This window comes from Poecilia formosa, unplaced genomic scaffold (assembly GCF_000485575.1).
Source record: "Poecilia formosa unplaced genomic scaffold, Poecilia_formosa-5.1.2 Scaffold173, whole genome shotgun sequence".
Classification (NCBI taxonomy): domain Eukaryota; kingdom Metazoa; phylum Chordata; class Actinopteri; order Cyprinodontiformes; family Poeciliidae; genus Poecilia; species Poecilia formosa.
This window is the reverse complement of record NW_006800112.1, coordinates 1067011-1080172: the sequence shown is the minus strand read 5'-3', so window position 1 is coordinate 1080172 and position 13162 is coordinate 1067011. Positions and strand designations below refer to the sequence as shown.

The window sequence follows — 13162 nt, the reverse complement described above, 5'->3', positions numbered from 1 at the left end:
TTTTTTCCCCTTCTTTTTATAAACTAATTTTGATTCTGAACTGAGCTCTGAGGAAATTATGGCTTTAATCTGTGTCAGAATACAAAAAGACATTGCGGAAGCTAGATCAGGCCATTTATTTCAGACAAAATAAAAAAAAATTAACAATGCTTCCTTTATTGAATCTATGGATCAGACGAGTGGCCTAGAAAACGAACAAACCAGAAAGTAAAAATAACAGAAATAGGACCAAGGGTCCGCTATGGGGGGTAGAGTGTCCAGCAGTTATGAAAGCTCAGGTGTCCCACTGACCTGCAATGAAACAAAAGAAGCTGGCAGGAGGTTTCATAGGTGGATGACCTAATAGCATGACCAAGTGACCAGATTTACCGAGTCCACCTTACACAAGCTCCCAGGGAGAGCCGATAAACTGGGATCAAAACACGGCGGAGGAACAAAAGGATGAGGGCAGATGGAAGGAAACATGAAAGATAAACAGACGAAATAAGAGAAAAGGGAGGAATAACAGGAGAGATTATGAAAATAAGCAGATGGAAAATTCAAACAGATCGAAAGGGACACAAGCATCACAACGCAACATCAGAAATGTTAAAAACAAAAAATAAATCACAGGATAAGGAACTTGCACAAACAGATCTACGGTGAGGAAGTGGAAGGAGAGAAGGAAATGAGACAAAAGATAATTTATAATCTTAAAAAGTTGTAAGACAAGAGAATTAATCAGATGTTATGAGTGGAAAAACTAATCCAGAAGTGCGCAAACCATTTGGCGACAATAAGGTTATTCATTCATCCATATAATAATAAAGGATAACTTCAGACGCAGAACAAAAAGAGAATCAGACATTGGCCTGCAGCTGTTCATCAAAACCTTTTCTTCCTACCTTTTACTACCATCCATCCATCCATCCATCCATACATATATACATCCATACATAAGATATGTTCTGCAGTTTTGGATTATGAGGTGAACCCGTTAGCATGCTTTGTGCAACACTCCTCGTGGTGATCAGTGTTGTGTGTTGGTGGTTAATAAATAAAGATCAACAACTGGATAGGGAAGAGTAATTGGTGACCTCTTACTTGGTGGAGACATTTCGTAACGCCGCCGCTCGCAGCGGGAGCCCATTACCGGGAGCCAACCGGTGCTCTGCCTGAGCTGAAGTGGGCCAAGCCGGACCACTGAGTGTGTGCGAAGCCCAGACTAATGGGCTCTCTGCTGGAGACGTCATTACATGACTGAGAAACACACGTCTCAGTTGCCTTTACTTCTAACTTATTTCCTGAGGACGGAACGTGCAAAGGGAACTTTCCTGAACCTCGTTTAGACTTGTTGAAAGTCATAAAGATGTTGAATAAAATTGTTAATTTGTTATTTCATGGATGTACAGAGAAACTGACACCCTGTGTTGATGTGCAGGAAACAATTTGCCCAGCCAGAGTCCATTATTTAAAAAACTAAACAAAACTTTGAAGTAATGACAAATACGGAGAATGAAATATGAAGACATAAGAAAAAACTTTTTTTACTTTTTTAAGAATTTGAAAAATAAGAAAACAATAATTTCATAATTTCTTTTGATTTGTATCCGTTTTGAAAAATTTTAATGAGAAAATGGTAAAAACATTTTAAACAACTAAATAAATTGGCTTCAAGCATATATTTTTCAACTACAAATACTAGATGAGGATAAGAGTATTTAGTTACAGTTTTTACATGTTTACATGCGTTACTGTTTAGAAAATTAATGTGTTTGAATTCTTTATTTTTTTATCAGTTCCATCACTATAATTGTCTGACTTTGTTTTTTATATTACAGAGAAAAACAAAATTAGAATCAAATAAAAAAAAAAAACAAATGTAAAAAAAAAACCTGATGGGATTTTTTCCTGTTCAAACATTTATTTACATATTTCCCACCTGTACATGACTTGTATTTATATTTCTTGTAGCACTGCCTTAACACACGCTACATGTGTATATCAGCAGCAAAACAGCAGAACATGGTGGTAAAGGTACACACACACAAACACACACATGCACATAAACTGTAAAACGACGAGCAAAACTAACTTGTAGAGATGAAGGTTGCTGGTTTCTACGGCAACCGTTTTCCCCAAGGAACCGGACTCGTTAGCGCAGACTCTAACGAATAGCAGGCAGCCAATCAACCTTTTGTCACTCTGAGTGGCGCGCACGCGCACACACACACACACACACACACACAGACGGCTTTGAAGTGTGTACCTGTAGCTCTTTGTGGGTCCGTGACTTTCCAGCAAAAAGTCCTGAACGTTCTGCAGTAAAAGGCAAAAAGAAAAACAAGAAACGTAAACGCCACAGAGATGATCAACGTTTAGATTCTGGGTTTGGTTTAACCCTCTCACCTCCACAAAACTTAGTAGCTTTCCCGTTGACATCTCAAAACCCTTTTTGGCCGTTTCACTCTTCCGTAGCTGACACTCCAGAATAGCCACCTTCTTCTTCAGCTCGTCGGCTTCCTCCTAGGTTAGAATGTAAAAATTCATGTCTCTCAACAAAACTAAGCTTATTGTCAATATTGTACGGAGCTCTATGTAATTTGTTAGTAGGCTGATATTTTCTCCAGTAGATCCATTTTAACAAAGGATTTCTTTTAGCAACGTGATGACTCTGTGATTGGCTACCTTCTTGGTCGTTGCTGGATGCTCCACCCTTTGAGTCTTCAGCTCGGCAATTTCAGCCTCCAGCAGGTGGATGACCTCCTCGTAGTCCATCTCCATCCCTCTGGCCTGCTTCTGGGCCTCCTCGGCCAGCTGGATCCGGGTCCTTAGAGTCCGACTCTCCTCTGCTCCCACTTTCGCTTCCTGGAGAGAAAACGTGATGAAGGTGGAACATCAAGTCTTCAGGCAAACAGATTGCCCAGTGAAAGCTCAACAGGGTTCGCAGGTCCACTTTAGCTCATTAATCTGCCTAAATTTCAAATGCTGATCAGGCTACCAACATTTGAGCATCTTGTAGTCATCAGCTTCTTTCACAAATACTTAAAACTACGATACAAACAAATTTCATGTCAACCTTGTGTGTCGCGCCTCTGAGATGCCCAACGAGGAAATCAAAGCCCTGCATCGGCTGACTTACCGAGCTGGATTCCCAGGTCGAGGCTGCTTGCACTCTTGCTCTGAAGTGAATCGGGAGCTATGGGAAGTTTCTATGACCTTACAACACCGACCCGAGTTTTTGAAAACTTGTGTACGCAGAAAAACAGCTGGCTTGATTTGTGATTTAAGAATAAGCACAGAAAATGTGAGGGGTTTGTTTTGCTAAAGCAGGTCTAGAGGTGTTCATGAACTCCTCTGTATGGCAAACTATTCTAGAATGAAACATGGGACTCTGAAAACCTGAATTTTTACAGGTCTACACGCCTGAACACAGAAGCAAATCTACAAAAGAATGGCTGAAAGAGAAAAGAATGAAGGTGTAACAGCCTAATCAAACTGTTGCAAAACGTGGTGTTAGTGCCTGGTGTGTGATGATCTAATCAAGCTGTAAAAAAAAAATGACAGCTATTTTCACTATTATTATTTTATTTAAAATGTCTCACCAAGAAAAGGAAATAACAAAAGGACACTTTTTAAGTACAGTACGCAAGTGTACTCTTTTATAAATCAAAGAAAACAATATCTATATCACAATATAGATGTTTTAAAAAAAAAAGCTTTTCTGTTTCAGTAAGCACTGTCTAATGAACCAAAGATACCTGGAGGTGTGTAACTCAGTTGGAAAACGTGTAAAGCTTAGTTTATGTGCTGTGTGTGACATCCTTTTTTATGACTGAAAGGAAACAGCACGCAGCACATGATTTTGGCGACTTAAGACCTCCTGCAGAGATGTCGTACGCACGTAAAACTAACAGGACACAAAAAGGTAAAAAAAAAAAGTGATTTTCTTAAGACATGGAAACGCATGGGAACAGGAAGGCCATCTGTTACCGTTATCGCTCTCAGCATGGCTGCTCATGTTTCTAAACCTCTACAAATTGCTGTTCAAACAAAAAAAAAAGAAAAAAAAGACCCTCTGTGTAGCACCCATCTGTCCCTGTGAGGGCACCTCGGGTCTGGGGAGTCAGGCCTGAAAACGATCCTCAGGAAGACTAAGATAAGAAAAAACAGTGATGAATTTAGATCCAATTAGGAGATGCTCCCACCAGATGTCGCTGTGGAGCATTGTGTAAATTAACTTACATGATAAATGATTTAATGTTGCTTTCAAGCAGTTCAGGAAAATGTCCTGTAGACCGCCAAGGCATAATACTGCAATCGTGTTTGCCAGAATGTTGGTTACTGATTTCTCTGCATGACAATATGAAACAAGAAGTCATATTTCTTAGCGAAAAAGATGACTGCATGGGAGATATTTAGACTTTTGAATCGCAGGACACAGGGGCTTTTAATATGAGTCGACAAGGTTTCCTGAAAATTACAGCTGAGTCAGAGAAGAAACTTTCAATGATGGTTTAATTCAACAATCACTTCAAGGCCGACCGTACAAAAATGTTCTTTCAAAAATCTGGAAGCATCAATTCTGTTCAACTCTCCCATTCTCACGAGATATTAACTTTATTTATTTATTTATTTTTTCTTATAAATTTGCCCTTAATCTCTTTGAAAATAAATGACAAACTCTGTGGTCTATCTTTGAATTTGCTTCAGCTTGTTTGTGCTGAATATTTGGTTTCAAAACAAGCCGTCTGCTGGAACACACTGACTCTGTTGGTGTTAAAATTAGACTCTTTCAGCTGGGTTTGTTGTGCAGAGCGGCCATTCAGAGTGCACTTGAGGCGTAAGGGGGTTGTTAGGGTAACTTCAGGAACCCTGCTATGACGGTTTGTGCCTCCAGCTGCGGCCTCGAGGGCCCTTGAGGGCTGACCTCCAGCCGCAAGGTCAAAACAAGCAGGTCAACACACTAACCCACTACTCACTGGGAAAAAGAGGAATTAGGGAAAAAAAAGAAAGCACAAACTGTGCAACCGGAACAATAACAGAATGACAATGGCCAATCCTGGATTAGCTCAGATGAAAAGATGGTTTTCTTTGCTTAAAAATTTCTTAAATCTGGTGAGTAACAGAGCAAAATATGATTTTTAGGTTAATTGGTTACTCAAAGTTGACTTTGAATAATCAAAGTTTGCTCAAAGTTGTCTTTCCAGTGAAAGCAGGGATGTCCAAAACGTGGTCCAGGGGGCCATCTGATGCCCTCTGGATGATTTGTTTGGCCCCATGGTCGACAATTCAAGAATGGAGCGAATCCATGATTAATTCGAGACTTTTTACAGACAAATAAAATGTACTTAGCTACCAGACAAAGTATTTGTCTTTTATTAACAATGTTTCTGTTTTCATTGATTATACTTTGCTAAAACCAGCAAGTGACGCTCAACCTTTGTTTCAAAAAGTTAGAAAAAGAAAAAGGAAAAGAAAAAATGATGACAGTAAACCCCAAAAGACGTACAGCAACTGTCCAGGACCCTCCATATGTTTTGGGTCAACCATAACTTGCAGATTCCTTTTCTACAAAATGTCGACTACTTTGATTTATCAAAATATTGTCTAATTAGAATATTATCAAGCAGATGAAAACAACAAATAACTCAATCAATCTCTTCAGTTTTAATTTTAAAACATGGCCCACGAGTTTTCGCAACCGAATATTGGACCTGGTTGCAAAACGTTTGGACACCACTGGTCTAATGGACGACATATCAATAATCAAACAAAAAATAAAATAACATGTAATTACAATGAGACTAATGTTGGGAAAACATTATAACAATGCACCCAGAGTTCATGTTCAGTGCTGCCAAGAAACCCCTCGTCTCTCCTGCGACTGTCCAACCAACAGATCGGAAACATCCCGCCAGAACCTCCGCTGGCTCCCTACATCTGTCAGCTGCATCTAAATCTAGATATCGATTCGTTTACGCAACGCTACAGGAGCCGAGAGGCGGCGAAGTGGGAGCAAACGAGGGCGAGACCCTTCAGCTGTGAATCAGAACAAACAAACGGGAGGAGGAACTATTTTAGAGCCCGAAAGACGAGCGAATGGAGGCCGCGCACTCCTCCAGCCGCTGAGTGGGTTCAACTCAACCTCCCACACTCACACACTCTCATGTTCATGGGTGTGTGTGTGTGTGTGTGTGGAAGGCTCCACCTGCTGATCTATTTTTACAGAAACACTCAGAGTCATGAAAAATCTAAATTTATCAGACAGCTCTCCTGCACCGCCTTCAAAACACAAAAATGATGTGATTTCGTTTCATACTGAGTTTGTGCTGCAAGAGGGAAAAAAACAACAGAATGAACAAATCTCACTTCTACATCCTCAAATATAAAACAAGACGATTCGTGTCCCCACTAAACTGAGGTAGTTTTAGAAAAACTAAAACTAGGTGATTCTATTTAAAAGCAAATATTTCTCTAAAGTACAACAGGTGAGGGGGGAAATTAAAGATTAGACTGACCTGCTTGACCTTGTTGAGCTCGTCCTCCAGCTCTTGGTGAACTCTCTGAGACTCGACAAGCTGCTCCTATTGGAAATAAACACAATGTGTTTTTTTTGTTTGTTTTTTTCCCCCTGCTCTAGAATCAAACCTGGAAGGTTTCACCACAATCCTTTAACATTTTATCAGACTTCAGCGAGGTCACCTGCAGTGTCTTGATCTCCTTCAGAGCCTCAATGTGCTCCTTCCTCAACTTCTCCATCTCCTCCAGGTCGTCCGAGTCTGACAGCGACGGCTGCAGGAAGAAACAGAGGAAATCAGGAATGTCTGGTGTAAAAATATCCCTGAGGTTCTTACTGGAGGACCCACTGTCAGATGGGTTAAAGTTTTGGTACACATTCGTGATTTTTGTCTTTTTTTCTATTTAAAATCTCAATTTCAACTTTAGGATGAAGTCGTTAAATCGTAACTATTTTCTCTGGAGATTAACAAAAGTTAGCAGGAGCTTTTGTTAAAACGCCAGTGTGTGAATTTTTAGACAAATCCCAGAAGTTATTAGCGGTCTCATTATTAACTTAAATAGTAGAAAACGTATATTTCATTTTACTTTTTAAAGTGATATAGATTATTTCACTTTGGAAGATGTCTCTTTTGTTTTGGAGATGTCAGCGGATGTTTTATGTGTGAGTTTTAGTCCGCAGGTCCCAGCCTGAGCTGTTACCGGTGGGTTGGTGGGAGACTCCAGCAGGCTGGAGAAGTCGTCTGATGTGAACCTGGAGCTGGACTGGGTGCCGAACAGTTCCTCCAGCTGAGGCTTGAACAGTTCCCGGATCAGGCTCTCGAAGTCTGCAGGCGCAAATAGAAAGGAAGAGTTCAACAGAACGTGACCTTTGGAAAAATCTCACCTGTTTTTTTTTTTTTTTAATAACTGCATTAATCTGTTTTTAATAAGTTTTTATGGTGCCAGTTGAATAGGTTTAAACAGTTTTGTCTTATGAAGCTCTTTTAAGAGTAGATCTCAAATAAAAGCAGGATTTTTTTGGAGTTTTTCTGGGCCGAATCCTATAGAGCAGGTTTTATTTGACAGATGTGCCTTAACTAGTTCCTAAGAAATACTAAGCTGGTCTGTGATTCAATCCGAGGTTAATGAATGTAGATACATGCATGTGTTTAACAAACAAGTAGATGTAGAATAACAGGACTAATCCCAAAGAAGAGCCAGTGAGGAAAAAAATTGTCACTTTACTTTAATTGTGTTGAGTAAACTGAAGGACATCACAGACTGTTTCCATCTGTTCCTCTAAGCAACAATGCCCCTCTGCACTGAATGAGCAACAAAAATAAAAACCATTCAGTCCAGCAGGGGGAGCTATTGTAAACATGCAAGCTCTTTTTTTTTTTTTTACAGAAATGTGGAGAAGTTTGGAGAACACTGTCTGCGCTCATCTTTCACGCATATTTTCTGCCAAAAGTGACTGGTAAGGCTCATTTAGATATTTCACATACCTTAATTAAGATTTTAAGATTAGTCAGGTACAAATTAAGAGGAAATATAAATTGTGTACAAGTACAGATTAACTTCTAACACAATGCGAGTGCCTGCTTCATCATGCTAAAACAAATGTTTGGAGTTATTATTCAGTAAACCATAATGCTAATAAAGACAACCTGTTAAAAAAAGCATCAGACTGATGCATTTTTTTTCTGTTGCTGCCATTAGATCCTTTACGTGAAACATTAAATCAGAATTAAATCAGATAACTGAATCGGGGTAGAGATCCACGTCATGCTAGTAAAACAAGGGCTAACAAACAAATGAAAGCACGCTGAAAGTCAATGCTTGTTGCTATTTGAATCTCCTCCATGTGAGTGTGAAGTGAAGGATGATGGGAGTTGTTGTCGTACCTGTGAAGGCCACTGTTCCAGTCGGATCGGCTCGTAGTCTGGACCTAAGTGCCTGCCGCTGAGCATCTGTGGGCTTCAGACCGATTAGATCCAGCGCCTGAAACACACACACACACGGATCAATACACACAGCGGGGGGTGGTGAAATCATCGATCGGGAGCTACACTGATGTGCTTCACTGTCGTTCTCTTCACATGTTTTTATAGGTTCTACTGTGATCACAGTCTGAGGATTGGGATGTCCTGCTGATAATTCTGCAGTGGAACAACAAAAGAGAAATCATAAAACTTTTCTTCCTTTACATTTGAATCAGGCCCGAAACCGACCTGCTCCAGTCGTTCCAGTTTGAATCGACAGCTGGAACTGAGCGAACATTTCCTCTGAGGTGGCTGGCTGCTCCCAGAATCTGAAACACACAAACACAGATTTATGTCACCTGGTGGAAAAAATAAATATGCTGTATTACATTTTTAGTATGTCGTCAAGTGGATATACTTGTTAAGATTATATTAAAAAATGTAGGATATGTTTTTAAAAACATACTTCCAGTACTGTTTTTTTTAATGTAATGTGATGACTAATGGTGTTTAGACAGGAGCCGACTATTTATCTCATTGTAATGAGATATGGTATTCACATTTCCCTTAAAGCGCAGCTGCTTTTTTATCGTGTTAATTTTCATAATTTTCATAATTTTCATAAGCATGTTGTCATGTACTTAGCATATTTATTTTTCACAAATAAAAAAACTTGAACAGTCACTGTTCAAGTTTAATCAGTTTTTCACGCTTTTACAGAGAGTTCAAATTTGAGACAAACCTCAAAATATCACAAAGAAATAATGGTTTTGTTAATTGTTGTCTTACATTTTTCCACAAAAACTACAATTAATAAAATCTTGATATAAATGGGCTACTTTTAAAAATATTGATTTTCATCCTTAACTATACTAGGCTGACCTGGAGGAAGGGAAAACAAGCCGGAAAATTATAAAGGAAAAGAAAACAAATGAACAAAACCTTAAAACTAAACTTAATTATGACACCCAGCGTGTAAAACAGTGACTTTATTTTACTCGAATGAATTCACGTCGTGACGTCAAAGACGAAAATCGGGATGAATTAACATATGGAGGGAGACCTCAGGATTCCTCGCACACAGAGACGTGGTGGAGCTTCACACCTAGCTGAAGCCAATCGCAGCCCAGACCTCCCGCTCGCATCACTTCCTCCTTCCTCCTCGGACCATCTGCTTCGCTGCGACTGTAAGGCCACAGTTTGGAGGCGCTCGGCTGTTCGCAATCTGTCTGCATTTACAGTCAGGGGGTTGTGGCGAAGCGACACGCCGTCACCTCACAAGCAGCTCAGCATTTAAATGAAAGGAAGGATGGATGGATGGATGAGCAGGTTGGGTCGGGAACTGCGATGTGTTTACATCTATTTACGTCCGCAGGGTGTTAGTTCCTGGGCAGGTGGTTTGTCGATCAGATAGGAGGCCAACAAAACAAAATAATAAAGATTCAATTGGAATGATGCTTCAGCTACAGTCAAGGTGGAAAAAACACACCCTTTTTATTCTTAATGTGTTAGAATTCAGAAAGTATTCAAAAATAATGAGCTCTTTTCCAACATTGAAAAATAATTTCAATCTGTTGAGTGTATAACAATAACAATGACAGGATATGTCTTCTCAGCTTCCAGTCTTGCACAAGAAGGTGTGGAAGAAAAAAAAAGGGAACATTTTGATAATTAAAGAGATGTCTTGACTTCATCTTTCAAAGGAAACGTCATATATTTATGCCTAATCATAGTTTTTTCAATAAAATGATTTAATTTCACTGAACAAAAACGAAGAAAATTCTTTACCACATAAAAAAAAAGAACTTTCTCACATAGTTATTCCTGCACTTTCAATTCCACAGCAGCAAGAGAATGCAGTAGATCCTGTGATTATATTTTATGGTCTTTGTAGATTTCATGTAAAATCCTACAGTCTTCTTACAGGGTTGAATTTGGTTGGACAAAAAGACCTGAGCATGTTGGCTGTTAATTTCTAAGTTACATCAGATGCAGAGCTCTTTGAGATTTTTTATCAGACTCGTAGGCTGTTGCAATCTTCTAGTATTCTAGTCTCTCTGTCGGGTGTCGTAGGATGTCCCAACATTTCCTCGTTACTGTATACAGATAAAAGTGTTACATCATCAGGCCTTTAGTATTTTGAGTGTAAGGTTTGGGTTTTTGTGAATATTAAGTAGATTTCATCATGTGGTGCAGGGGATGACTCTTGGTTTCAGGAGTTTCAGCTGAAACTGAGATTTCAGTTTTACAACTCGATCCCTCCATCATTGTGTTAGAGGAAAAGCAATGTGAATCAAGCTTCTAGTTGTAGCTCTATAAGTATTACTACGCGCTGCCGGCTTTGTGACTGCAACAGTGAGATCTCCTGAAGAGTTTCTGTGGGTCACCAGGTTGTGTTCAGGTCAGAGTTCTCCTCATTTAACCTGTTTGAATCTTTATCAGAGCTAGACGGAAACTCACCAGGGTTCGTGTCGGTGCTGCTGTCGCTCTGCGGCGCTGAGGAGACTCCCGTCTGCTCCGTTCTGCCTGGAGCGACTCGCACCTAAAAAAAAAAAAGAAAAAACAGATCACAGGTCGACCAGTTCCTCCTCGTATCAGACAGTAGACAATACAGATGCTGTGGCCCATCCGTCTCATGAAGCTCAGACCTGCGTGACGTTGACCGGTGGCAGCGTCTCGCAGGCGGGGTTCCTGCTGGAAGTGATCTTGGTCACCATGGTTTGCTGCAGGGCCGCGGAGCCCAACCCGAGGGCCTTCGTCTGGGGTCCGGCTCCGACGCCACACCCCTGCAGGCAGACGGGGCTGTGGGAGCCGCTGCTGGAGCTGGACGACGACCTCCGCCTGATGAAGGCAATCTCTACCGTGGGGTCTGGTCTGCAACGCAAACATAAGGATGCGTTCAAACACTGTTCTTCCCCCGGCCGCCTTTGAGCCTCGTCGTCATAGAGAGGCTCATAAATTTTTCTGCTGTTCGGCTTCGATCCGCCGTCGGCCTGTCTGGTTTCGCTCGTGTCGGACCTGAGTTTGGTGCGCGTCAGGATGCTCCGGGCCTCCTCGTTCGTCACTCCGATCAGAGACTCCTTGTTGATGGACACCAGCTGGTCTCCCACCTGCAGCCGGCCGTCCTGCAGCAGAACCACAGGAATTATCAAGACATATCCTGTGCAAATTGGTCCAAAATTAGATCATGCTCTTTTTTTTTTAAATAACAGGACGTGCCATTTTGTTTAACTAGTTCAATAATTAAATCAATCTTACACCTGCAACAACAACATGTGTGTAATACATTATAAGAGTGAGTCTGTAGAGCAACCGGCTGTCCAGTTGGTATAACCACAGAAATGTTGTTCGTTTTTCTGTTTCTACCAAAACTGGTCTTCAGTCTGATGTTCTTATCTCAACTATCCCCTTTTTTGAAAGACAATTTCGTCTACAGAGACTTCAGAGTTAATTTTATTTGTTGTTTCTGTTGATTTGTTTATTCATTTTGGATGCTGAAAATGTATTCCAGTTTCAATGTTCATCAGAATTTCAAGTTTACCAATCTTCAGGAATGTGTTCTTCCATTATTCTTCCATTATTCCAATTATTGTCCAACAATATTATCGTTTATTGCAATAAGTTCTCCTACAATTTATCGTCTAGCAAATTATTCAAAAACAAAGTATCATTCCCTTCCATTTCACAACTATGCACCACTTTTTAAAGAAGGTTAATATGTCTGGAAACCTTTGCAAGTCACTGTATTAATATTTATGCGACAGCTTTTGTCGAACAGAGTCTCTTCCTCCCAATCCATGTTTCCATCTCCGGCGATTTTGCTTTGATTATAACAAAGCATTCAGTGAAAGAAGACTCTGACCTTCTGGCAGTCTCCTCCAGGCACTATTTCTTGAATGAACACCATTGGTCCTTCAGCTCGGTTGGCCCCTCCTTTGACGACGAGTCCCAGGCCTGTTCCCTTGGCGACACATATCAACTGAATGACGCTGTCACTGCGGGAAAGCAGAGAAGAGACGATGGAATGACAGAGATTAAACTCGGAGCTCGGAGTCAGCCAGAGCGCCGCCTAATCTTCATCCATCCTCCGTTTCAGAACTGCTGAAGATGCTCTTCGCTATTTTTAGTTTCTGCTGGTGTTTCCATGCAGCTCAGTCGCAGTTGGACAGTTTATGTAACCGGAGACAAACTTTCTGGAAGTGCTGAATGAACGTGAATGTCACTGAACAGACAGCAGAATGAATAAACCAAGAACTCCAGGGATTTGTTCTTCTACTTCCCTTATGGAAGAAGCTTGACGTTTTTCAAAAGCTTACAGCCAAGCTGAAAAATTTCTCTTTAGAAAATATGATGTTCAGAACTATCACGCATACTAATGAACACTGAATTTGCTTTTAAATATCAGCATTTGGCTTAACATTTCTGTAAATTAAGGAACAAACTAACATTTCTGCTCAGCCTCTGTCATTTTTCTCAATTTTCAGCTACCACACATTGTGCAACCTACGGAAGCGCATTGCTATCATGCAGTAAAAAAAAATTTTCGATCGCTATCTCGTTATAACGAGTTACGTATCTCGTTTTAACGAGTTACGTATCTCGTTTTAACGAGTTACGTTTCTCGTTTTAACGACTTACGTATCTCGTTATAACGAGTTACGTATCTCGTTTTAACGACTTACGTATCTCGTTATAACGAC

The 13162-nt window shown here is 40.4% G+C and overlaps 1 protein-coding gene across 3 annotated transcripts in view; it reads right to left on the bottom strand.

Moving 5' to 3' along the window:
* Positions 1-13162, bottom strand: part of stxbp4 (syntaxin binding protein 4) — a 48202-nt gene that overhangs the window by 15114 nt on the left and 19926 nt on the right. For 2 of the 3 annotated variants that reach the window (XM_016678069.1, XM_016678068.1), the window contains exons 8-20: positions 12325-12457; positions 11481-11587; positions 11111-11336; positions 10923-11004; positions 8712-8791; positions 8385-8481; positions 7201-7325; positions 6685-6774; positions 6501-6566; positions 2668-2847; positions 2389-2505; positions 2249-2298; positions 1920-2146 (exon numbers count right to left, since the gene is read on the bottom strand). In XM_016678069.1, coding sequence (XP_016533555.1) covers positions 1984-2146; positions 2249-2298; positions 2389-2505; positions 2668-2847; positions 6501-6566; positions 6685-6774; positions 7201-7325; positions 8385-8481; positions 8712-8791; positions 10923-11004; positions 11111-11336; positions 11481-11587; positions 12325-12457 — 1516 coding nt within the window. In that variant the 3' untranslated portion in view covers positions 1920-1983. Of the gene's footprint in view, positions 1-1919; positions 2147-2248; positions 2299-2388; positions 2506-2667; positions 2848-6500; positions 6567-6684; positions 6775-7200; positions 7326-8384; positions 8482-8711; positions 8792-10922; positions 11005-11110; positions 11337-11480; positions 11588-12324; positions 12458-13162 lie in introns of those variants that run through there. The other variant, XM_016678070.1, reaches the window with a different exon arrangement.